The following is a 25,795-nucleotide window of genomic DNA, read 5'->3' on the forward strand; positions in this document are numbered from 1 at the left end:
GACTCTCTTATTTATCAAGAAAATAGCTAGACTCCTCCTTCTAACTAATAATAGATAAACAGCATCGAGGCACATTCATACATGCCAAGAAAACTCTGTCTAAGCAATTAGGATCTATGATCTTATTCCACTGCCTCTGGCCCATTTTTCCAGGAAGTAACAAACAAAATAAATCAGCCGCACTCCAATCTAATTGTAACATAACATAAGACACGGAACTTAATGGGCTGTAACTAGAAAATTATTGTAGAGCAACGTAGGTTAATCTAGCATGTCGGTCACTCCTGGATCAAACCCACCAGTCTGATCAATGCCCAAATCTCTCCCTGGCTCCTCCTCTGTAATCTCCCTTGCTAACACAGGCAACACAGTGAAAACTCTCATAAATGTTCTTCGCCCCGAAGCTGCCTGCAGGAAACACCAACAGCCTTCGATATCGTAAGATCATATACTCTGAACACACCCTTGTGGGAACAGGACAAGAGAACGGTTTCTGCTGGAAAAGATAAGACTTATCTTCTTTTTCCCACTGTTTCTTTTTTTCTAGAGCTCAAGAGCCAGCTTACTATTGGAAATAAATCATCCAAATTACAATTGATTTTAACATTTCTACATATGTCCTGCCCAGTGAACACTGGTATTTAGAAGGATGATCCCAGGGACCTGCAAGATCTTCAGTCGTCTGTGACTTAATTATGTTCAGAATATCCAATGTGCCAAGGCAGCCAGTGTTCTAGGAAGGCCTTTTTTTCAATCTGATGTATTTTAGAAAGGTTTTTAGAAGGTCTAAACCAAAGACAGGAAATCAGATTAACCAGGAATTAACCAGAAAATCACAACAGATGCTGTACCCAGCTCACCTGGACATTACTGCTGGAAGACATCATTGTGCTAGTTTACACAGCACTCTGCGCTGTGTGCACATGAGAGAGAAAGAGAGAGGGAAGTGGGGAAGAAAGAGTGAGGAGAAGGTCCAGCTTCCCAAAAGCCTCCTCAGGGCACACGATGCCCTCTGTCTCCTCTGAATCTTTGCAGAGAGGCCAGAACCCAGCTCTGCACCAAGGCCACACTCCCTCCTGACCGACTGACCAGCCTCATCTCCAAGGACATGAGTGTGGGACATGGTCCCTAGAGGGCAGTGCACACCTACCGTGAAGACCACCTTCAGGTTGTTGAGCATCTCGATCTCCTTTGGGAAGCCCCTGCTGCCCCATCGCACCAGGTAGTTCTCGCTGTGGGAAGAGGGATGGTGAGCCATTACTGCCAGGGGTCTCAGCCGTCATTCAGTAAAAATATTCACTGAGTCTCTGCTGTGTGCCTGACACCATGCTGGCCGCTGGGCACACATGAGTGATTGAGACAGACTCTCCCTGTCTGTCCCTCCCTCCAAGAGACCACGTCCCAGTAGGGAGACAGACGTTAGACAAGCAGGAGCAAGGAATTACTAATGTGTACTCACAACCTCCTTCCCTCTACCTGCTAAGCAAATTCTAACCCAGCTGCCTAATATGTTCGAAGAGCGGCAGCATTCTCTGTAGAGGTGATAAAGAGTGGCAGAGGTGAGAGGGAAAGGATTTTCATATGTTTTGCTGGACATTAAGAATTTATTTGCCCTTTCCACCCTACACTCCTTTCAAGATTGAGTGAAGATTTGAATTATTTTAAGTTAATTATCCATTGGAGGTAGGACCATTTCCTTGAATGGAATGTCACACGTTGATGGGCCATGGGGGGCCTTATTAGCCATTATGTGAGATACACTTAGGTGATGATTTAAATGCAATCGTGACAAGTATTTATATGCAACTGTGCTATAAATAAAAAGTTTAGGATGCTGTGAGAATGGATAGCAGAAGAACCAGGCCTAGTCTTTGCTGAGGATATGCCATGTAAATAAAGTTGGTCAGGAAAAAGAGATGCGGAAAAGGGAAATGTTTCAGGCAAAGCATTTGTGCGTGCAAAGGCCCTGAGGCAGGTTGGAGCTTGCTGCATCTGGAAAAAAAAAAAAAAAACAGATCCAAGGGGAAAGTGGTAAGAGAAAAATTCCAGAGATGGGCCAGAACATGTAGGCCTCATAGGTCATTTAAGGATTTTGACTTGACCCTAATAGGAGTGAAAACCCATTGAAGGGTTTTATGAGGGACAGTCACACAGTTCTGACATCTGGTCATTTATCATCTCACATCTTCTAGCAACCATCCCACAACCCGTGTGGCTCACGCTAGTCAGGCTAGCTGTACCAGCATCATCAAGACGTCCAGCCCTTCTATACCGTAGGGGAAGCTTAGTACAGTTTGCTGAGCTGAGTCATCAGGTTTTCCATGCCATCCAGGAGCCTAGAATTGGTTCTAAACAAATGCCCATTATATTGAAATAAGATATAAACAAAATAAATCTCAAAAACCAAGTCAGCCCAAAAAGGCATAATAAGAGAATTCGGCAAAGTTAAGGGGAACTGCCTTGTTTTTAGAGGTCTGTTCTCTTGATGTCCTGTTCTCCTCCCTTCGCTCACCCCTAAAAGACTAATGAGAGCAGCCTGAGCAGAGTTCAACGGGGAATTGGGACTTGCAACAAAAAGAACACACCGTCCCAGATTAACCAACAGTTAAAATTTAATTAAGTTCAATGTACTTTTTTTCCCCAGTAAGGTCTAAAAGTTGTAGTGGAATTTGCAGCAAACTAGCCAAGAAACCACCAACGCTTCATCCAAAAAAAAAAAATTTTGTTTTAAGTTATTTCCCATTGGTTATTTCTGGACTGTCATAGTGAAACACCTGGGTATTTCCCAGGACTTTTAATCACATGCAGCATACCAGGCTAGGTCTAAACCATAGGCACCAGCAATTTTCTTCTAGGGGAAATGGAATCATAAATAAGAAAAGCAATTTAGAGAGCTGAACTGGCCCCATCCATCCTTGCCCAGGAAGACCTAGGTGGTGAATCTGAAGGCCCACCTGGCACCAAGACAGGCTAGACCTCCTCCACATGACACCCTCCTCAGGGGGAAGAGGAGAACCGCTCCAACTGCCTCGAGTTCTTTCTGGAAATTAACCTTGTCACTGGCCCAATGCCTGAGCTGCTTCTTTTTTTGTCCTACAAAAATTTAAAGCGTCCCAAATCAGATCTCTCCAGGCATCCATTGGAACTGGATCATGATTCATCCCAACACTGAGAGGTCAGTCCCAGGCGAATTCTCCCCAGTCCACATCTGGGTCATACTGAGGATGCCTTAACTTGCCTGTGGCTCCCTGCATGCACACCCTGGCTAGGGCCAGGCTGGAACAGAGAAAACTGGTTTCTTGGGAAAGAGCAGCTACCCAGAGTCAGACTGACATGGGGAGAGTGTCCAAGTTCCCCTGCCCCATTCCTGTACCACGCCTCTTCTCTTCTTTCTTTGTTTTCTACTCCTTTTTCTTTTCTTATTTGTTTTTTTTTTGCAGGGGGTGGGGCAGGGAGGAAGGAGGGGTTCTGCTCCTTTGTCCCCACTTCTCATCTCTCACTCTCTCGAGGGCTTCCCTGTGTCTCCGGCTCTCTCTTTCCCTCAGAGGGAGGCACCGCTCAGCCATGCCCCATCGAGCGCATCATCCCGTGTGGCACCTCGGGGAGCAGAGCTGCCATTTCACTGATCCATGGCCTCCCTCCACAGAGCTGGCTCAGGCCATCCATCACTTAGATGAGCCAGTAGGCCAGGCACCTTTGTCAATTCGACCATGAGGAATCCTGGTGTCTTCTGAGAGGCAGAGAGCACTTTCAGGATCTTTGCCGCCTGAGGAACAGCTGACAGGGAATGGCAAGGGGCCTAGACCATCTCAAAGTGGGTTCTAAGGGAGCAGGAACACTTGTTCACTGTGTCTGCTGAGGTCTAGCCAGGTGAGCTGGGCTGATTCTTTAATTTTAGGGATTTAATTTGCTGTAAAGAATAGCTTTCCACCATCACAGTGCTAAGACTCTGGTGAGGACCATTCAGGATATTTGATACAACTCTCTCCTTGGTGACAGACTCAAGCGGGAACTAGCTTATCTTTAGAGTCAGACGGACCTGCGTAGAAATCTCAGCTCTGCTGCTTATGAATGTATGTGACTTTGGGCAAGTCACTTGACCTCCCCGAGCCTCGCTTTCCCACGCAAATCACATGGAGCAATGAGGATTACATGAGGTCACGCACAGACCTCAGTTCAGCCTTCCTAGATGGACAGCTCCTCGATGGTTCATAAATGTCTCCAGGAGAGCCATTATTTTCTAAAGAGAATTTCTATTCACTAGGAGCTTTATGTTTTCTCATTTAATCATCAAAACAGCCAAGGTGAGGAGACATCACTTTCTCCATAGAAGCAGAGGGGAAGAGGTCCATTAATTGGGATCTCAAATATGAGACCAAGTGTTGGCCCAAAACCCCACTGGAGGGGACAGGCAGTGGTCACCTGGGAGGAAGGATGGACTGAGCCACAAGCAGAGGCCAGTGCTGGCAGTGGAGGCTGGAGGTCTTCTCCCTGGAGATTCCCCAAAAATGTTTTCCCTTCCTTGAGCTGAAGCACCTGCAAGTTCCCTTACTTTTATAATAATAATAATAATCATGGTCATAATAATAATCACTGCCACTTAGAGCACCATGCGACAGGCCTTGTGCTTCATGTGTTTTTTCTCATTTAAGTCTGAAAGAGATGACCTTATGAGGTTGACACTTACATTTTTCAAATTAAAACTCAAGCTTAAGAAAGATGAACCACTTGCCCGAGGTTAAGAAAGAGTCAATGGCGGTGAACCCGTGTAGACTTCAGAGCCCACATTCTTAGCCTGTTACTGCCACTGAAGATACGGTGTTTTCACCATTCATTTCTTAACTCTTGTTTAAAAAGTAGGTATTTTTATTCTATCCAGTGGTACCTGTCTGAATCTTGTTATTTCTGGTTGGTTTCCAGTAATCAAAAACCTGCTTATAAAACCCTACTGTGTAACCATAACCCTGCTGTGAGGGGGAAAAAAAATGTGGTGTTAATATTTCCACCTGACTCTCACACCCTAAAAGAAGTTATTTCCACATTCTCAGTTGGGCTCAGCTTCTCTACTGGGTGGGATTTCTCCACAAGGGATGGTGGAAGGAAAAGATGCTCTGAGTTCTGCCAACTCCAACCTCCCAAACACAGAGAAGTCAGGCAATATGGAACACACTTACCTGATGACCATTTGCTTGTTGGGGTCATAGAGAGACATGAAGAGCTCAGCATCTTCCCCGATTCTGCACACAAAGTTTCTCACAAAAACATAGAGGCTGTGGGTGGGGGACGAGGAGATCCGGGAATACATTCCATAATCGGGCTGATCTTTTGACTGAGAGGTGGAAGGAAAAAGGGAGTAGGATGCAGAACATTAGCCCAGCACCACTTAGGACAGCAGAAAGGCGGCCCAGGATATGAAGAATCAGGTAGGTTTCAATCCTGAAGACTTCGGTATTATATTCAGGTCTACCACCCAAAGTTTCTGTTGTCTGAGCCAAGCCACTTTGACTCTCTTGGCCTCTTTCTTGGAAAATAACCAAAAATGACCCAGCCTTCCTCATAGAGTTAGTGTCATTAAAAGTACAGCACAAACTAGAAAAGACAAAAGTGTTTAAACAGACTTCATCAAAACCAAAAAATTTGCTTTTTGAAAGACACATTTAAGAAAATGGAAGGCCAGGTACCGAATGGGAGAAAAATATACCTGCAAAACATACATTTGGTAAATAATTTGTATCCATAATATACAAAGAATTCTTACAACTCAATGATAAGAAAATCAACCCAATTAAAACAGACAAGGTATTTGAACAAACAATTCACCGAAAAAAAGATACAAATGGCAAAGGCCAGTGAGCACAGGAAGAGATGTTCAACATCACTAGCCATCTGGGGACATTCAAAACAACAGTGAGATACCACTACACCACCACAAGAATGGCTAACATTAAAAGACTGACAATACCAAGCGTTGACAAGAATGTAGAGCAACTGACACTCTCCTGTGTTGCTGATGGGAGTGCAAAATTGTACAGCCATTTGAGAAACAGTATGGCAAGCAGTGCCTTAAAAAATTATACATACATTTATCATATGATTATTACCGCCCAAATGTGCAGCAATTGATCAGTGATATATATCATTGGCAACTGGTCAATGGTGTAGCAACTCACGAATGAAAAGGAAGAAAACATTCACACACACAACAACATGAACCTCAAAAACATGACGCCTAGTAAAGTAAGTCAACCACAGAAACCAAATGATTCCATTTACATGAAACTCTAGAAAAGGCACAAGTGCAGTCGCAAAAGGCAAATTAGGGGTTGCCTGGGGCTTGGGGTTGGGAAAGGGGATTGACTGTAAAGGAACTCAAAGTATCTTTTAGGGAGATGGAACCGCCCTATATTTTGACTGTGATAGAGTTTACCCAACATTATATATTAATAAGATTTATTAGACTATAATTTTAAATGAATTAATTTGACTGTATGAAAATTGTACCTCAATAAAGCTAAAAATAAAGTTGCCTCCAAATAATACACAGTGGATAACATACTTTTTTAAAGTATAAATCAGATTATGTTAACCTTGAAAAGATTGTGATTCCTTGGAATCTTTTGTTGGCTTCCTACCACGCTTGGAGTAACATCTTAACTCTCTTCTGTGAACCCTCAGGTCCTATGAGAGCTGGCTCCTTCTACCTACCTCTCCAAATCATTGCCTACATTCTTTCACTGCTCACTATGCCCCATCCATACTGGCCTTTCTACTCCTTAAACATTCAGAACTCAGTGCTACCTCAGGGCCTTTGTACTTGCTATGCCCTCTGCATTGAACTCCTTTCTTGTCCCCAGATCTTCCCAGGCCTGGTGCCTTCACATTACTCAAGTGTCATCTTACATGTTACTCCTGGGAGAGACCTTCCTCATGGTTCCTTTTAAAATAGCTCCTGATTCACTCCCATTCACATAACCCTAATTTATTGCCTCTAGAAATTCATTACCATCTGGAATTAATTTGTCCATTTATTTATTTACTTTTTTACTACATTTCTTCTTTTTTCCTCTCTGGCATATAAAACTCCGTGAGAAGAGGAAACATGCCTGGCATTAAACTACTTGTGGGATGGCTGCTGAATGAATTACAGAGTCAAGTACAAAAATGCAATAAAATGCATGTGGTTACTGATCATCTCAGGCCATAGGACAGATGTCCTCTTGAATAATATACAGTCTGGTTAATCAGCTTATTATTTTAAGGGCAGGATGTGCTAAATGCCTGCCTTGCTTGCCCAAAGACCGTTTCACAAAGCTCACCATCTCTTCCTTGATACGCTCTGTAATTTTATCAGTCGCTTCCTCGTGTGCGTGGAATAAGCTGATGACGCTGGTATTATCAGGGTCCAAGATATTTCCGTCTTCATCTCTGACAATCAGATCAAGCTCAAGGATTCTGCAGAGCAAAAAAAAATCAAGGAAAGCTGAAGCCTTTAGAACATTGATGAGAAGTTTCTACCAGAAAGCTCACCGGATTTCAGCCGTACACAGATAGCACGACACACAGCTGCGAGTCACCCTCGTATGGTTCAGCCTCTCTGGGAGGTATTGTGGCAGTGTGTATTAAAATATAATTGAATATGTATTTCCTGCGAGAGTGAACCTAGAGAAACAACCACACGTGAACAAGGATGTGTGTTGAAACAATTATATATATATATTGTTTATTGATATATTGAAACAAATTAAAATCTCTGTCAAAGGGGGAATGGCTAAATAAACTGTGATCTGTAATGGAGTTCCATAGCACAGGGTTTTAAAAATGTGATATAGTTCTGGTATGTTTAATGATATATATCAGCGAAAAAAAAATCAAGCATGAAGAGATGCATAAGTGTGTTTCAAGTAAAAAACAAACAAACAGACCAAGCCAGGTAAGTTCCCTGGGTGCATGTATAGAGAGAAACTTCTGGACAAAATTCACCAAACTGCTAACACTACCAACACATGCACCTGTGAGGAGAAGCAGGGCCCTGGGACCAGGAGAGGTGTAGGGGTCAAGGAGAATTGTGCCTTATCTCTATTCATTTAATGTTTATGTAAGCCACAGAACATAATACAGTATGGTATACAATATAATACACAGAGAAGGTGTTCATGTATCACTTATTCAGTGACAATTTGGAAGTAGTTATTGGGAAAAATCTCAGATATCTCCATCGTTATCCACAGCTTGCTCTTTAGCTCTGTGACTTCCAGGTCACAAGCTTTTCCCTGTTTGGTATTGATCTGTTTCAACTGCATCTGCCATTCTGATTGGAATCGATGACACGAACAACAGCAAACACCCACACAGCACTTGTGATAAGCTGTGCATTAAATTCTTTACACACGTTAAAGCATTTGACCCTTATAATAACCCTAAGAGGGAGGTGCTATTAATGCCCCTATTTTACAGGAGAAGAGAAGACTTCAGGATACTTTGCTCCAGGTCACACAGTAAGAAGCAATATGGCACCCTAGTCTGCATTCTTGACCTTTATGGTATACTTTCTAGATAGAAGGCCTTTAGAAGCAGTACTGGGTTGGGGGACAGGGGTTATGTCCTAACTGGAAGCAGCTTTTGCACTTGACGTTGACACAGAGGACGTCAGTTGTCCAAACAAGGAAGGCAGGGGGAGGTGGGCTGATGGAGACTCTGAGAAAGCCAACGGTGGTCCTGCTTGGGCACTTCTACGAACTACCAGACTCAAAGGGCAGCGAGGATTAGAGAAGGCAACCACATTTTCCTCTCTTATTTGAGAATCGGATTGAGAGGCACATCGCTCGTCTCATCCAAATGCAAACAGAAGGGAGCCAAGGTTCCCCCGTTTGTCCACATTCATTAGGAAATTAACTTCCAACTAGGTATGACTCATAATGGTGCACAGCCATGCTGCTGAACGGCCGATGCTAAGCGGGAATAAATGCATTCAACGGATGCTGAGCAGAGGCTCCCTCGACCTGGGAAAAGATGGAGCATGGCTGATACATAATTTAATGCCGAGATCTCTCTAGCGCTTTCTCTTCAAAATTTATCAAAGTGGATTCGGTTCTAAAATGTATGAATAAAACATTCTCCTGGGTCCAGCTATCTTGGGAATTGAAGGAATCATTTGAGGATTCCTCGCTCCTCGGACACCAGAGAGCTTGTCCATTGCCAGTCTCACTTGAAACTTGGAAGCTTCAGTAGTCAAGGGGCAGGACTGACGGGATTCCCACGACCGAGGGTCAGGGGAGGGCTGTCTCCCAAGGGACAGCAGAGCATTCATTTTGGAGAACTGAGCATTCTGACAGTTTTTCCTCAGGGGGTACCCCCCATTGCTCTCCTCTGTTCAAGAAAGTGATAAAATGAACCCAAGATAAGGGCAGTGGAGAAAACCCCTGCTGTATGCATTTTCCACTCTCCCCCCCACCCACCTCACCAAAATTGCTTTAAGGTGAAGAAAACAGAAAGGTTTGGGTTTTTTTTTTTTCTGTGGCTCCCCATCACCCACTGGACAAATGTGAACTTCTCCACCTGGCACTCAGGCCCTCAGCATTCCAGCCCCTGTCTACCTTTCCCTCCATCTTCATGTTTATCCCTCAGCTCCTCTCAGTTTCTCTCTCTCTCTTTCTCTGAATTGCTTCACTTTGTAATTCTTGCTGGTCTGGTTTGATTCAGGGAGGTGTCACCCCCTGCCCTGCCTCCTCCCACTCTCTCGTTCCTGCTTCCTCCTCTCGTGAACTGCATGACTTCCCACTCAAGTGTCTGCTTACTTCTCCCTTTCTCTTACTAGTCTACATCTTCCTCGGGAGGCAGTAGAATGCAGTGGTTAAGCTCTTGACCTCTGGAGCCAAGCCACCTGCTTCAAATTCCAGTGCATCGTGGGTACAATGACCTACTCAGCCCTCAGTTTCCTCATCTAAGAAATAGGGATGATAGTACCTGCCTCACAGAGTTGTCATGAGACTTAACTGAGTTAATACACGGAAAGCACTTAAAACAGTACCTGGCAGATAGTAAGTACTCTGTTAAGTTATTATTAGTGCTCATTGCTTGCTTTTTGTTGTTGTTGTTAACACAGAGTCTGTGTTTTATAAACGTCTGTGTTTTGAGAACCTACTAGGTGCTCAACAAAAGTCTGACGTCTGAATTAAGGAATGGAGTGAATGAGGGAAGAAACAGACTGATTCTGATCAATCCTCCAAGACTCAGTTCCGAGTCGTGCTTCCTTGATTCTCACAGCCTGAAGTTTATGTTCCTCATGCTATTCCTGACAGTCTGACCAGCAGTCTGGCCTCCTGGCTTTCAGGGAGAACCCGCCCCACATCAGAGCTCTGAGTCCCCAACACAGCAGGCCAGTATTAACTGAAGGTGCCTAAGTCTCTCTCACATCCAGCTGAAGTCGTCAGGGAACTGCGGCCAGAAGAAAGGGGCCCCTTAGCTCAGGGCCTCAGCCTCCAAGGGTGTCTCTCACTTCCCCAAAGGCAACTGACTGAAACTGAAAGCACAGGCTGGTGGGGGCAATGCTGCAGAGGAGAGGATGACTTAGGGAGGACCCTCTTCCTCCCTTCACCGCCATTCGTCCACTCATTCATTTACCATCCACTGGAAGCCTACAGCGTGCAGATCCTGTTTCCAGTGCACAGAAATGAGTCAGACCGTCACTATCACAGAGGAAATCCCAGCACAGCACGGGAGACAGGCCAGTAAGGAGGTGATTACTGCTCAAGGTGCCAGGGGCCCGCCGGGGTGCCTAACCCAGCCAAGGGTGGGTGGGGGAAAATCCGGGAAGTCTTCCTAACAGTGGCGACCATTTGTCCATCCTTGGTCCTTATTCTCAGAAACTCCCATGAGGAAACATGTGAAGGTCACAGATACCAATATTGCAAAGCAGCAAAACTCCCTCAATTCCCACATCCCCGCTGTGACCACGCTCAGCTAAAGATGCCATGGACCAGTGGTGGCAGCAGCTGCAGAGCAAATCCTTCCTGTCACTTTGGGGTAACTCACTTGCCAGCGGCCAGCAGGGAAGCCAGCAGAGGGACTGTGTTCTGGGATGGGAAGCAGCTGTAAGCTGGACCCACTGACTTTCCCCCTTGGATCATCTTCCTAGTGCATGTGACAAGGGCAAGGAGGCCTGGCTGCTAGGGAAATTTCTTTTTTTATTCCCACTGAGCAGGTTCTTTCTACTTCCCCCCTCAGGCTCTATGTTCCGGCCTTCTGACCCACTCTGAAGTCTTCTGAACATGTCATGCTCTCTCAAGTACTCCTTCCCTCTCTTACTTTTTCTTTTTGAAGCCTACTTAGCACTTCTTTATCTTTCAAAAGTCAGCCCTGGTCACCTCCTCCAGAAAGCCTTCCTTGATTTCCTTCTCCGAATTGAATTAAGAACACTCTTGTTTCCTGAGCCATCGAAGTTACCACAGTATATACATCAGTAGTTTATTTGTAGCTCACTCTTAACTGGACTGTGGTCCCTTAGTGTACAGGAAATTTTATTTCTGTAGCCTCAAAAAGCCTAGAAGGAAATCAGACCAATCACAGGTACTTGATACATATTTGCGGCTGGGATAAACAAATGAGTAGGATGTTATGGAGGGCACTGACATAATCAAGAGGGAGGGAGGCCTTTACAGTTCTCAAATGCTACCCAAGTAATGTAATGGTGAGGCTCATGGATTCTGGAGCCAGGGTCGAAACTGGGTCTAAATTCTGGTTCTGCCCTACTAGCTGGGTGACGCTGGACATGTCACTTTAGGAGCCTCAGTTTCTTCATCTGAAAAGATGAGGATACTAAAAACTACATGCCTCATTGAGTTATTATAAGATTAAATGTGACAATGGATGTAAAACATTTAGCTTAAGACTGATAAGTGCATGATAAGCTCGGATTAGGTGTTAGTTAAAATATTCTTATCACTATTACTATTATTAGCTCATTGTCCTGCCTCAAAAAAAAATTGTTTTACACTGTCCTTAACTTCACGGCCTTCAAACGCCAACCAATTTCTGCTTTTTCCCTTTTGAGGAAACGCTTCTGTAACTGTGCATACGAGTTGGCTGATGGCACATGGCTTAGATAATTTAGGGTGGGGGGAAGGGACACCAAGTCTCACACTGGGATTTAACGGAGAGTTTTGTAAATGCAGGAATAAAATGACAACTAAGCCGAAAGTGAACCAGCATGACTGCGCTCCCAGCCCCTTGGAAGTAGGTTAAATGAGTGTCCTAAATCTCTAGCCTGCTAATAACCACTGCATAAGCAAGCCTCTCTCCACGTGCATGTCCCTGGGTCTCCCGGGGGCGGTTACAAAGGCACACAAGAGCAGCCGTTGGTAACAGCCTTCCCCCACATAGCAAGTGGCAAACACGCATCTAAAAATGAAACCCAGCTCCTTGGAGGGAGAAACAGAAGGAAGGGGAGGGGTAGGGAAAGAAAACATCTCTTTGGAGGAAGGAAAGAGAGCTTACTTGTTGCCATAGTCAATTTTGGACGTGACTTTCTGCTTCAGTTCCTTCAGCTCGTCCTTCGGCAAAGTTCCGGAGAGGAGCTGGGACCGCCACTCCATCAAGTCGTACATCATGGACTGCACCTGCAGGAACCGCTCCTTTTTGCTGGCCTAGGAGACAGGACATCGCACCGAAGGTCTTGGGCATCTGTTTGGCAAACTGGGCCAAAGTGAAGTGAGCATGTTGAGGGGTCATGGCTTGAGCGCCTCTGCTGGTCCCTTCCCAGCTGTGAAGGGACTGGGTGATGGTCTTAGTCGTTGACATGTTTCCTCCCCCAGGGCCATAGGGGTTTCTCAAAAGTAAAAGCAATAATCCCAATCACTTCCTGGTTTAAGAAAAAAAAAGGATTATTTCTGATTCTTATCTAAAAAGATACACATTGAGCAGGAATGCCGTGAACGTGTTAGCCTTTAAGGTTAAGAACCAGGACCATTTCTCTAGTGCAAAAGGGTTTCAAGGGCAGTGTTCCCCTAGGTGTGATAAGTGTACAACCTGTGGGCCACGAGATGGTGTTCGGTGGTACAAAGACACAAGGCCAACTATCAGGGACTCATATGGTGATTCTCCTCAACTCTCCTCCCATCCTTCTGTTTAAGGAGAGGAGAAAGTTGCAGTTTCATGGCAATAAGTTTTTAACCCCAGTCTGACATTTGTTAATTTCTTTTTTTTTTTAACAGAAAGAGAAAAGAGTCCTTCGGTTCAGAGCTTTTGACAGGTACTACAGCCAGCCCTTAACATCGTTTTGTTTTCATTGTATTTATTCAAATAATGTTCCTCTAACTGTGCTGAGTACTTTTGGCTTTCCATTTGGGAAACGTGTGTAGTAATAAAACACAGATAGTCTCTGTTCCCAGTTCTTGGCGCAGAACTCCTAAACCTCTTGGAACTTCCTAAGTAATAGGTGTGTCTTCTCTTTTGCATAATGAGCCCTGTCAGACTGGTCCTGAGATGATGGGCTGACTCCTGGTAGGCATCCTAGATAGCTTCAGGATGCGGACTGGCTGCCAGAGGAACCAACCATGGGGTTAGAGGGTTGGAACTTTCAGCCTCACCCCCAACTTCCCAGGAGGTTAGAGGGCCTGCCAGTTGATTAAGTCATCGGCTGTTGGTGATTGAGTTCAATCATGCCGATGTAATGAAACTTGGACAAAAACCCCTGAACAAGTTTCAAGTAGCTTCCAAGAAGGTAAACACACTGATGCGCTGGGAGGGTGGTACGCCCTGGCGAAAACATGGAAGCTCTGTGTCCATCCCGACTCCAGTACTTTCTCCTGTGTCTCTCTTCCATTTGGCTGTTTCTGAGTTGTATCCTTTATAATAAAACTGTAATTGTAAGAGTAGTGCTTTCTTGAGTTTTGTGAGCTGATCTAAAAACCCATGGAAAATGAGGTGATGGGGGAGAGGAGGGAGGGGCTGGGTAAGGAGGTGGTGGGATCATGGGAGTTCCTGAATTTGTACCAAGCTGGACAGAAGTGTGAGTACTCTGGGGACCCAGGACTGGCAACTGGCGTCTGAAGTGAGGACAGTCTTGTGGAACTGAGCTCTTAAACTCTGGGTAGTCAGTGTTAGAACTGAATTGAATTATAGGGAATCCAGTCGGTATTGGAGAATCAGAGACCTATTGGAATGACACAGCATGCTATAAAGTTCCTTATGTGAATCATCTATATTTACTAAAAAGGGAGACAAGTTAGGAATTAAGTAAACATTACAGGGGTGGTATGCGGATATGGCAAGAGTCATGAAGATGGAAGTTTAAGAATCTCTTTTTTAGGGTAAAGGACATGATGAAGTTGCAATTCAAAGATTTCTTAAGGAAAATGCCAAGCTTCCATGGTGCATGCGTAGTATGTGATGTTTTAAAGGGGTAGTGGAGATAAAAAATAAATCACTTTAGCCTCAAGTCTACTGTTTGCCCCCTACACTTTCCTAACAACTTTTGGGAAACTTACAGAAAGTGCTCATTACCACATATTACGAAATACCCACATGGGAGTCAACATTTATGAATGTAATAGGTGAGCGTGCAGATAACACGTGTGCACCAGCAGGTGTGCGAGAAGCTGTAACGATGCAGTAAGCCGTGGTTGACATTTCGTTCTCAGTTTAATGATTTTCTCAGCTATCTGCTTTCATTAGGAGTTTTAGAAGTATCAAAGGAGGATTTAAAATTAGATTTACTTCAACACAAGAGAAAACACATACAAAACATGCTCTTTGCTTTTCCAGGGTCAAAGCTCCATCATAGATCTGAGGACAATAGTCATTAGTTAATTAATATATGAGAACAGTATTTCTCAAGGTGTTATCAGCAGACCACCAAATCAAAATCCCTGAGTTTATTAAAATGCAGAGTCCCACTGCAGGAGGCCTTATTTTTAATAGCTCTCAAGGTGATTCTTAAACGTAGGCAAGTTTGATGACTTTTCTTACTAGTTTGAAAAAACAGAAGGATCACAAGATTTACTATGGCTTTGTCACTAGCTCACTGTGTGGCCTGAAGAAAGTCAACTAACTTCTCTGGGCGTCGATGTCCTCAGACCGTTTGCTATACTATGTCAAGGCTAAATTCCGAATTTGAACCAAACCAAAAACTGCAAGAAGCATCCATCCCAGGGGGCGGGGTTTTGAGTCTCACCACATAGAGCTGTTTCCAAATGCTGCCCCATTCCCAGAGTGTCGTGGTCACTTCTTGTGCCAGAGGGATTTCTGCAGGAATAATGTTCTCGATATTTCTATTTGAGGTGGGAGAGAAAATGTTGTGAAATTGAGACCCAGGTGCTAACAAGATAAAATGTTGGCAAATTTGCATTAAGCTGCAGCTGCTGAGAGGAGCCTTGCTGGCAGGAGACTAAACGTCCTCTAATAGCCACACCAATTACATTATGCAAATGTAAGGGACCTCCTTTTTAATGTTCTCCTTTGTTGGAGTGGGCCCTTCAAGCTCATCATTCAGGATTAATCTGCTTTAATACAGTTCAAAAGCAGCTGCCAGTGAAAAGTTTGATTCTCCAAATTTACTAATATCCCCTTCAGAATCAGATCTGAATACGAATCAATTGGTATTAGATCTCCCATTCAGTGAGGAAGAGGCCGAATAAACACGGGCATGAAGAAGACGGATCAGCTGAGCATCCTTCATATCTGCCAAGTTAAGCTTTCCAAGTAGACAGGACAGTGACCCCTCCATGGGCTACTGCAGGGTCAAGTCTGGGGAAGAATGTCAAATACCTTTTTTTCTCCACTGTCACTTCTTTGATGTGGATAAACGATCTAGGAAAAATGCCCTGTTGGGGATAAGATACGGTGAGATAAGATAGGATGACTTGTCCCTATAGAAAAAACTGACCCCAGGTCTTCATGATTTTCCAAAAGCGACTACAGGAATAACCCTAGTCCGACAGAGCAGGTGGTGGATGCTAAATCTGCTCTTTTAGGTCTGCTTTCTTTCCTGTTCTTTATCAATTGTTCCAGCTCCCACAACAGCCCTAGAGTCGAAACAATGCTCCAACCCCACTGCGGACACTCACCTGATCGTGCGCACAAGGCTTGAAAGACTCACTCTATGTGAGATGAGGCGCTCTGTCTCTCCGCTCTCCTGCCCAGTTCTGGGAGAGTAGCCACCCTTCCCAGTCACGGGAGGGTCAGGTCCCGATGCAACAGGGTCCCTGGTTGCATGTGGGCTAGTTCGATTTGAGATCTCTTTCTCCCTGGACTTTTTTCTTTTTCTTCACAGGTTCACATTTTTGGCAAGGGGGGGTAATTATGGTTATTTATTTTTAGTGGAGGTACTGGGGATTGAACCCAGGACCTTGTGCATGCTAGGCACACACTCTGCTACTGAGCTGTACCCTCCCCCATCTCCCTGGATTTATTTTACTGTCCTTTAGAGAGAAGAGAGGGATCATGCCACCCAATACAGCGTGTCAGGGAGTAAGGAAGAAGCACCTCTTATTTCCTTGCTTCATAAGCTTGCCAGTTAACAAGGAAAGCAGATCAATTACTCGGAATTTCCTTCATAAATTCAGCCACTGTGTACACCGGGTAACCCAGTCCCCGCACTGGACACTGTGAGCTACAGGGAGGCAAGCAAAGGAGATGCCTGCTTCCGTGGACACGTCAGTGCGGTGCGGTGCGGGGCTGGAGCAGGGAGACTCCCCGAGGGCGGAGACTGGACCTGCCCTTTCTGTGTCTATGGGACACATAGGTGAGGCAATGATGAATGCTCAAGCAACGCTAAAGAAAGGCAGTAGAAGATAAATTTCAAATAAAAAATGCACAGTTTCAGGGGACTCCCGGAATCCTATGTGACTGGCATATTAGGAAAAGTTTGAGGGAGAAGAGAGCTCTGGAGGTGGGCCTTGAAGGATGAGTGAAAGGGGAAGGGAGCTGAGGCACAGCAAGGAAAGCCCAGGACACAAGGAGGGAGGACTGGAATCAGTCTGCAGAGAAGCAACCGTGGGAGATAACTGCCCAGAGGGCTGGCAGGGTCATGTACAGACACCCAGAACTGTCCCAAATGAAAACACATCGACCTTACCTGTAACATTTTGTGCTTTACGAGGTATCCTCTGTACCAGTCTGCAAAGAGAAAATCAAGAAACAGGTCTTTCATCTATTCTTACAAGCTTATTGCTGGGTTTGGTGGTCCTTGTTCTGTTTGTTTTTCACTAGCAAAGAAACCACTGCAAAGTGCTTTAGACCTTAGGGCTAGATCAAAGCCCTGGGCTTCAACAACCTGTCAAATTAGTTGCTAACATCTCCAAAGCGCATCCAAAAATACAGGGATTTCACATAAAAATACAAATGTCATCCTCCTTTTGAAAAAACAAGAGGCCCAGAGATGGTGGCCAATGCTCCCCTGCGGCCACAGCTGACTAGTGCTGAGGAGCAGCTGGTCCCATCAGACAAAGCAAGTGCGGCCAACTCTCCAGCCACTATCCAGCCCTTCACTTATTTCCATTCCCTGCCTGGGTAATTCCTGTGTTCATATGCATGTTTTCAGCCTCTGCCTTAAAAACACAGAAAGGCTGAGAATGTCTGTGGGAGTTTGGCAAATATCCTAAAATAATGACCACAGTTCAAACAGCAGCAAATTTTGTCTAAAATGTGATTTGCAGAAGTTAGTCACTACAAAACAGACAAGTTCAGGGATGGGTAAAAGGACAGGGTTTTAAAAGATTCCTCCCCTTGCAGGAGTATCAAAAATGATTCAATTAACAGAAATTCAAATTATACACAGTCCTTGGACAAAATGAGCCTCAGCATAGCAAGTATTGATGACTATAATGAGCCTACTGGCCTTTGAAATGATTCAAGCATAGCCAAGTAGTGGCATTTGTCATCTTTGTAAATAAAAAGCGTCTGTCAGGAGCCTCATTAGCAAACCCTCATTACTGGGCTGACAGACTGTTGTCGAAATATGTTCTCAACAGACATACGTGCGAGCTGCAAAACAAACAACTTAAAATGCAAAGTCACCCCTCACAGTCATGAGCCAGCTTGAGGGTCAGGTCCTAAAGAAAGTTCCAGAGCAATAAAGGCCCAAAGTGGTTCCTAATTTGAGAAACAGAAAGGTAAAGGAAGGAGAAGAGGAGAGAGAAAGAAAGGAATGGAGGTCAGAGAGAAAGAATCTCAGGTTTCGAATAAAGCACTCTTCATATAGGAAGTCTTCTAATCTTCGTAACAACCACGTGATGCGGGAAATGCAATTATCGCATTTAACAGAAAAGCGGCCTGCCTGAGGCACAGAGGAGTTAAGTAACTTGCCCACAGTCACACAGCTAGTAATCCTTGACAGTGCCAGGATTTGAACATATGTAGCCATCATACCACGCTTCCTGTCTAATGGAGGAAGGAGCATGGTGGTTGCCTAATATTTCCATCCTCCCAACATCTGAATCTCCAAAACTACATCCCCACTAAGCTACTTTCCTCTACATACTTCCAGTGATGGAGAACTTTCTGCTTCATAAAGCACCACATTCTATTTTCACACTCCTTTATAGTTTTCCCATAGCGATTGGTAATAACTAACCATTAACAGTAGCACTTATATTAAGGACAGGGCTTGCTGTGTGCCAGGAAGTCTAGTAAAGTTTTTTGCTTCGTTTTTTTTTAAATTATAAATGAATCTTCACAATAATCCTATGAAGTCGGTACTGCTAATGCCTCAATTCCACAAATGAAAATAGAGAGGCACAGAGAAGTTAAGCAACTTGCTCATGGTCACACAGCTACTGGGTGATGCAACTTAAGATTTAAACCCAAGCATGTGATTCCAGAGATGACACTTTATAGCACTGCACTGTAACAACCTCATTTGTTTGCAGTTCTTCCTCATTCAACCAACTAGACATGAGTGTCTCTGTAATATTACTAGTTACCATTTATTGATTGCTTAATGAATGCACAGCTGTGTGCCAAGTGTTATACATGCATTCTCTCATTTAGTCCTCATATCCGTTCTGTGAACTAAGTAGTAGTATTCCCACTCTGTAGATAAAGAAATTGAGATTCAAGTCATTTGAGGTAGTGACCGAATCACACAGCCCTGGGTTCAAGGGCAAGTCTGTATGGGTTCAAAGCCATCCCTCAAAGCTGTTCCACCACACTGTCCCTCATGCGATGAGCACAAATACAGATAACGCTCTCTTAGAGTACAAATACAGATAAGGATCTCTTGGTTGCAGCAATCTGAATCCACCTTGACGGCCAAGGTCACCAAAATCCACCAGAAAGCAGGAACACAGTCAAGACCAGCAGTCTGCCCACGTATGTCTCTCCACAACAGGGGCTCCATCAGGGCCCCTTGACTGCCTCTTCCAGCAGCTTTGCCCTCTCTCACCCTTGAGAATCAGTTATCTGTTACCCTCGTAGGTACCCTGATTCTCAGAACTTTGACTCACTCCTGAGCCAGAAATCTCCTGACGGTTACCCCCAGCACGCACATTCCGGCTCCCAGATTTAAGTTCAACAACACTGATTGTGTACCTGCTGTGTACATGACACTGGGCTAGGTGCTTTCAGGAATAAATCCCCAGTGATCCTTGGGGAGAAGGGCTCACCGCCAGCTCCCCTTGCTAGATGAGGATAATACATCAGCTGCATCAGAGCTGGCCTTTGGAGTTTTCTTGACATGACATCCCCAACCCAGCTGGGTCACTGACCTTCATGACCCCTGAAGCTGCTGCACGGATCTGGGTGTGCCCTACTCTGCAAGTGGGAGAGTCAAAAGTCTTTATGCAGAGCTCTTTGCGGCTGAACCAAGAGTGAAGTGACGCCCACATGCCTGCTTAGAAGGAACTCCAGATATTTGTAAGTGAGAAGACCGTCTCAGAATGGTCTGCACAGTGCAGGCCCATCTCTAGAGAACAATGACAGCAAAAGCTGTGCGGTACCTTAAGGAGGTGACGCTACTTCAGTCTCCTCCCACATCCCTTCCCCTTGTTCCATTTTGCTGGTGAGTGAAATTCAGAAGATCCTTGGGAACCACTGCCGGGAAATCCCATTCTCTTCGCCACTAAGAGTGGGTCCCCGTGACCCGGACAAGTGCGTGTATCAGTAGGTGGAATGGGACTTCCCCTGCTGTTCCAGAAAGGAAGATCCGGGCCGCAAATAACAGAGTGGAGCAGACATTCCCTCTGGAGGGCTTACAGGGCAGAGGCCAAACAAGCTGGGCTGCCCCCCAGGATGACTCCCCCCACCAGAGTTCAAGTAATCAGGAGGTGGGGGTGGTATCTGGAGGTGGCTGCTGTTGCCTTAGGGGTGCCTGGTAGAGCTCTCTCACCCCACAAACCAAATCCAAGTGTTGGGGAGCACTCCAGGAGATTCACACAGAGATACTGGAGCATCTGGTATCCCGTTCCCCAGCTACATGGCTATTCGTGCTGGAGACTGGCTGACCTTTGGGCTTATTTGATTAGAAAAGTAGAAAATCAGAAAAAGAGCACCCCAAACTCTCTCTAGCCTCAGCCTTGGTTAAGCTGGAGAAAGGGAAGGAGGAGGGGAGCATTAAACTGGATATGGGCTTGAAGTCTTCTTTTGAGATGCTGTTAAATAGCAGGAAAGATGTCAACCAAATACAACTGAAGGAAGTGGCTGGAGAAAAATAACATTCCTTTTTTATGTTTATTCCCCCATGAGGAGCTCTAACTGCTCAATAAACACTCATGTGTGTTTTCCACATCTAAAATCAGGATACACAATGTTTTTGCTGCCTCTGGGTAGAACAGGCAGCCTGAGAGTTGTAAGATGGACAAAGGAATAAGCACTAGGATGTCCCTGGCTTAGCAATGGTCCTCCTTCCGAACTGTTTGAGTTTTTAATCACAAGATATATTTTCCTAATAAAAAGTTCATAAAAATGTTCGAACTCTAGTGAAATGAAATTCATTCATACCTAAGGTTCCAGGTCAGATTTTTGTTTTCTCTGTTCATGTGGGTGAGTCAATTTCATACACAGGTAAAGAAGGGCTACCCTCACCCACTGCAGGCAATCAGAGGGCCAGCTTCCCGGCTCCCTGGGCCATACTGGTAACATACAGACCTGCCAATCTCAATGTAGCTTTGTAACTGGGGGGAGGGGTGGAAGTCACCAACACAGAGCACCTAGGAGCCAGGGATGGTTCTCTCATTTTATCCCTATAACAAGTCTAGAAGCAAAGTGATAATAACCCATTTCACAGGTGAGAAAACTGAGGCCTACCTCCCCAAGATCACTCAGCTAGTGGGTAAATGGAACAGAGAATAACCTCCTGATTCAAAAGCCCACACTTTTTCCATTTCGTCTTCTTTCTTTTTCTTTCTCTCTCCCCACCTTTTTTTTTTGTGGAGAGGGGAGATTTTAAACTTTTAAAATAAAGAATAATTATTCACATTCCTACCACCTAGAATTAATCAATCCTTTAAATTTTCAAGACTATATCTATTCTCTTCCATTCCCCCTTCCACTTCTCAGTTTCATTAGTTTTTTTTAAAAATACATTTTCCAGTTTTCTAACAATGACATTCTTTTTTGTAGTCATAAATGTTACTTTTAATACTAATTTTGATAAATCGGTTCATTTGGACTCAATGCTCATCGGTATTTCCTTTTATCACAGCTTATCAATTCCTACATTTTACAATTTTGACTCATCTCTCAATTGGCTGGATTTTATTTTTCAAGTAGGTTTCTACAAGAGGGTTTCATGGGAACCCAATTTTTTTCTTCGACATCATTTTGACTAATTTTTTTACTAACACCGCGGTGTGCACTTTTTCTATATGTGCAGAGGAACTCTTTTTCAATGAGAGTCATAAGCAGGACTCCCCACCTGCAAAGTAGACAAGACCAGGCCTGATCTCAGAGTCCTTAGCTGCCCAAGATCCTCAGGGACACTTGGAATCCTATAAATTTCAGTTTGAAAGCTCTGTCTGGATATGAGTGCATGCATGATGGATCATAATAATTTGCATAGCAATTCTTCAGACATCTCGAATCAGTCTAACAAACTTCCAAATATTGTATTTTCAAAGTATTCATGAATTGGCAATCACTTGCTAAATTAATACAACCAGCTTTTCCCAGAAAAGTATTCTGGCTGCCTATTACAAGGATACATTAAAATAAGCCTGATAAAACAAAATTTCAAATGGGAAACCAGAACTAAAGAGCTTAGAAGCAAAGATGCAAGAATGCTAATCCCAAAGACAAACAAAGGAGGCAGCAAGGGCAGCCCTTCGGAAGGTCAGGCCCCAGGCCAGGTAAAAGGAAGAGAAGGCTCTGAGGACATGCAACCTGTGTGGTCAGTTAACCGCGCTGCAGCATTTTTTCCAGGGAAAACGCATGGAAAGAAGAGGAAAACACTCATCTGAATTTCAAAATGTAGGACACAGGAAACACTAGGAGGCTTTTCCACTGTCTTGGGAGGCATGGGGTGGAGGAAAGAGCACTTTTAGGGGTGGGTGGAGGGGGCGGGGAGAACAGCCACAGGCTCCCCGTGTGACCCCAGGCGAGTCATTTCTCCTCCCTGAGCCTTGCTTCTGCACCTGCAGAAGTGAGGTCTCTGCCTGTTTCTCAGGATTAGCATCCAGCAGCGCGTAGGAGACACTGAGGAGAGTTGTAGTGGTTGCTGGTTTTAGTTTCATTCTTTGCCCTTGGTAGACACCTAGAGTTTGCTTATTTGTCACTGAGTGGAAGTAGATTTGCAAAAAATAGAGTTACACCATAAGAGGACAGGGTGTTTTGAATCAGATCCCCCCCACCTCCCCCACTCTCACTCCCTCTGTGTGTAAAAGGTTTTAACAGGGCCAGACTGGGAACTTCAGAGGCCTGGGCACTGAAAAGTACATGGTATCCAAAATAGTATTAAAGCATAAAATAAATGTACAGAAGGTTAAGAAACCTCTTGTTTCCCCCATGATGACTCCTTTAAAGCTGTTTTAAAATATATCAAATCCTTTCCCCCACCCAGAAAAACGTTTCTGTTTGTTTGCTCTTTGGTTTGCACTGTGTGTATGTGTGTCTGTGCATAATGTGTTTGTGTGTGTGTGTGTGTCTTGGTGTGTCCGTGCGTGTGTGTGCACGTGCACCCCCGCACCAATCTGCAGAGTTGCCTTGGAAGCTGCACACAGCTGACTCAGCGCTGGAGGTACTCCCTGTCCTGGAGGTTGCTGTGAGGAGGAACGAGGCTAATGTGGTATAAGGGATCTAGCACAGTGCCCCTGTACATGGTAAGAACCCACAGATACCTAGTTCTGCAGGCAGTCTCCTTTCCTCTGACCTCAGTTTCACCTTGAGAGGGCCTCCTTCACAGTGCCACCCCTGCCTCCTGCCCGCCCCTCACCCCCATCCCAGCACAGAAGAGCCCTGCCTGAGGGATTAGCTGGGAAGCAGGATTGGAGCCCACTGCACTCTTCTTTCTCCTTGCTCTGCCCGGCCACCGGAAGGACACACACTGTGCTCACCCCACAGCAGGATTATAGGCCGGCCCAGGGAGGGGGAGAGCCGTGGGGGTCCAGCTGGGCCAGCGAGGGTGGGGAGAGCCTACCTGACTGTGGCTGGCACATTAGCAAGCTCATTTGGCTCTTACACCCAAACCATGCTCCCAATATCAATTTTATGAGTGACATAGGTGACATTGATTTCGAGGGGCCTGACTCCTGAGTCCAAGGCCATTAGCCTTTGTGCAAACTTTTATTTTATTTTATTTATTTAAAAAATATTTTTAGGGGGGAGGATAATTAGGTTTACTTATTTATTTTTTGGAGGAGGTACTGGGGATTGAACCCAGGACCTCATGTGTGCTAAGTGTGTGCTCTACCACTTGATCTACACCCCCCATCCCTGTGCAAACTTTTAAAAGCACCCCTTACCACCACTACCACCATCATGGTGGACACAACTGAACAGACACTTGGCTTCACAAGAGATGGCACCTCTGAGGAAAGAGAAGGATGCCCCTTCCCCCAAGACAGGGCTCCCAGCTTGATGAAAGCAGTGGGCACTGCTTCTGGGACCAGGTGCTGTGCCCAAAGCACACTGTTGTATAGAGAAGTCCTCCTGGAATCAGGGTTATAATTTACTGGGGCCTCCAAAACCCTAATAATGTTGATTTTCCTTTAAAATGGTATTGATACTAATAAAGAAGTGTACCTAGAAGGTGTCACAGGCCCCAGTAGCTCCGTGACTGGGAAAATAGAAAGCAAAATGAACATCAAACCACCCAGTCAAGCCTTTGCTTCTGGGTATCAACTCCTACAATAGCAAAGCATTATTTTCAGTAAATTCAAAATACTGATACTAACAAAATGTATTCAAATAAACCACACACAGAGTTGAAAATTCTGAGAGAGGGCTAGAGGTGCTGGGTAGATGCCGGGGTAGATACCCCGGCATCATCAGCCAAGCTCCCGGTGTCCAAGGCTCGCCTGGGGCCGTGACTCACCTCCACAGGTCTCCTGTATCCGCACCACATCGCCAACCTGCAGGGAGAGCTGCGGGGCTCCGCTTCCCTGGAAGTTGTATATGGCTGTGAAACGGAAAAGAGGCAGCATGGTGAGACCTCTGGATACCAAGAATCTCTGCTTCTTCCTGCTCTTCCATTCTTGACTTTATCTGATGCCCACGCAGCCCACATGGGCTAAACAAAACCAGCGTAGAAACCACCGCCTGCCACGGGAGTCAGCGCAGGCCAGAGGCCTCCACTCAGTACTGACACATGACTCCTCCCCAGCACAGGCCATGCGCGCCAGCCTGAGTGACGCCAGTGTGAGTGACGGGGAGGGCGTTCACGTCACCTGCCGTGGCGGACCTCCCACTGTGCGCCAAGCCTGAGCTCAGCACATCTCCTCGTTCTGTTCTCACAGCCACCCTGCGAGGTGCAAGCTGCGATCTCATTTTGCAGATGAGGAAATCGAGGCGCTGAGCGGTTAAACAATTTGGCCACAGTCATCAGGCTAGGAAGGGACAGGAAAATTGGCGTCTAACTTCCATATTCTCTATCGTGGCCTACCTGCTGCTCCTCAATTACTACATCCTAGTGACAGCAGCCTAAAATGCCAGTCTCCGTGCCACTCAAAGACCACCCAAACCTTCACTAAGAAAGTCATAACTTTCTTCTACCCAGCCCTACCCAACCTTTGCTCCTCTATCTAAAAATGAGTGTTCCTTAGCCTTCACTGAAGAAAATCTTTCAGGCCAGAGTCCTGCCTCCTGAGGACCTCCCTGGCTTCTCTAGGCCACACTAACCAACTCCCCCCACCAAATATGGTAGGACTCCTATGAGTACGTAACATTCAAAGGTATGCTCTGCCTCCCCATTTACACTGTCAGTTCCCGGGGAGCTGTTGGCTATGGAAACACTCTGAGTCCTCTCTGTGCTATCAGAGGCTCCGTTAAGCCCTTGGAACATGAGATGACACCATACCATTGCCGTGCTCAGGCCCTGCTCAGCATCACTTGCTAAGTGAGGACAAGGCCATACTGTTAATTCAGGTTAGGGATGAAACTTACTTAAGGAATCACCAGCATGGGAGGTCTTCAAGAACAGAATAGGACACAATGATGCTTAATTTGACATGTGAGTCAAAACACACATGGTTTGACTTAAGGAAAATCACGGTATGATCCTACAAGGTTCTCCTCATTCATTCACACAGCAGACACTCAGTAAGCGCCTGTACTATGCCAGGCACGTGCTGGACACGGATCTTGCTCTTCTGGTGAATGCGCAAATAAATGTAAGGTTACAAAATCCGATACACGTGATGGAGGAAACAAA

At 45.2% G+C, this 25,795-nt stretch overlaps 1 protein-coding gene across 1 annotated transcript in view; it reads right to left on the reverse strand.

The window, feature by feature from the left end:
* The window catches only part of DOCK2 (dedicator of cytokinesis 2), a 371,024-nt gene that overhangs the window by 327,535 nt on the left and 17,694 nt on the right, over positions 1 to 25,795 (reverse strand). Inside the window, exons 2-9 of the mRNA XM_072947252.1 lie at positions 24,461 to 24,544; positions 17,072 to 17,112; positions 15,763 to 15,818; positions 15,170 to 15,266; positions 12,493 to 12,641; positions 7,317 to 7,452; positions 5,175 to 5,329; positions 1,151 to 1,232 (exon numbers count right to left, since the gene is read on the reverse strand). Coding sequence (XP_072803353.1) covers positions 1,151 to 1,232; positions 5,175 to 5,329; positions 7,317 to 7,452; positions 12,493 to 12,641; positions 15,170 to 15,266; positions 15,763 to 15,818; positions 17,072 to 17,112; positions 24,461 to 24,544 — 800 coding nt within the window. The remainder of the gene's footprint in view (positions 1 to 1,150; positions 1,233 to 5,174; positions 5,330 to 7,316; positions 7,453 to 12,492; positions 12,642 to 15,169; positions 15,267 to 15,762; positions 15,819 to 17,071; positions 17,113 to 24,460; positions 24,545 to 25,795) is intronic.

Source organism: Vicugna pacos, chromosome 22 (genome assembly GCF_048564905.1).
Source record: "Vicugna pacos chromosome 22, VicPac4, whole genome shotgun sequence".
NCBI classification, from domain to species: domain Eukaryota; kingdom Metazoa; phylum Chordata; class Mammalia; order Artiodactyla; family Camelidae; genus Vicugna; species Vicugna pacos.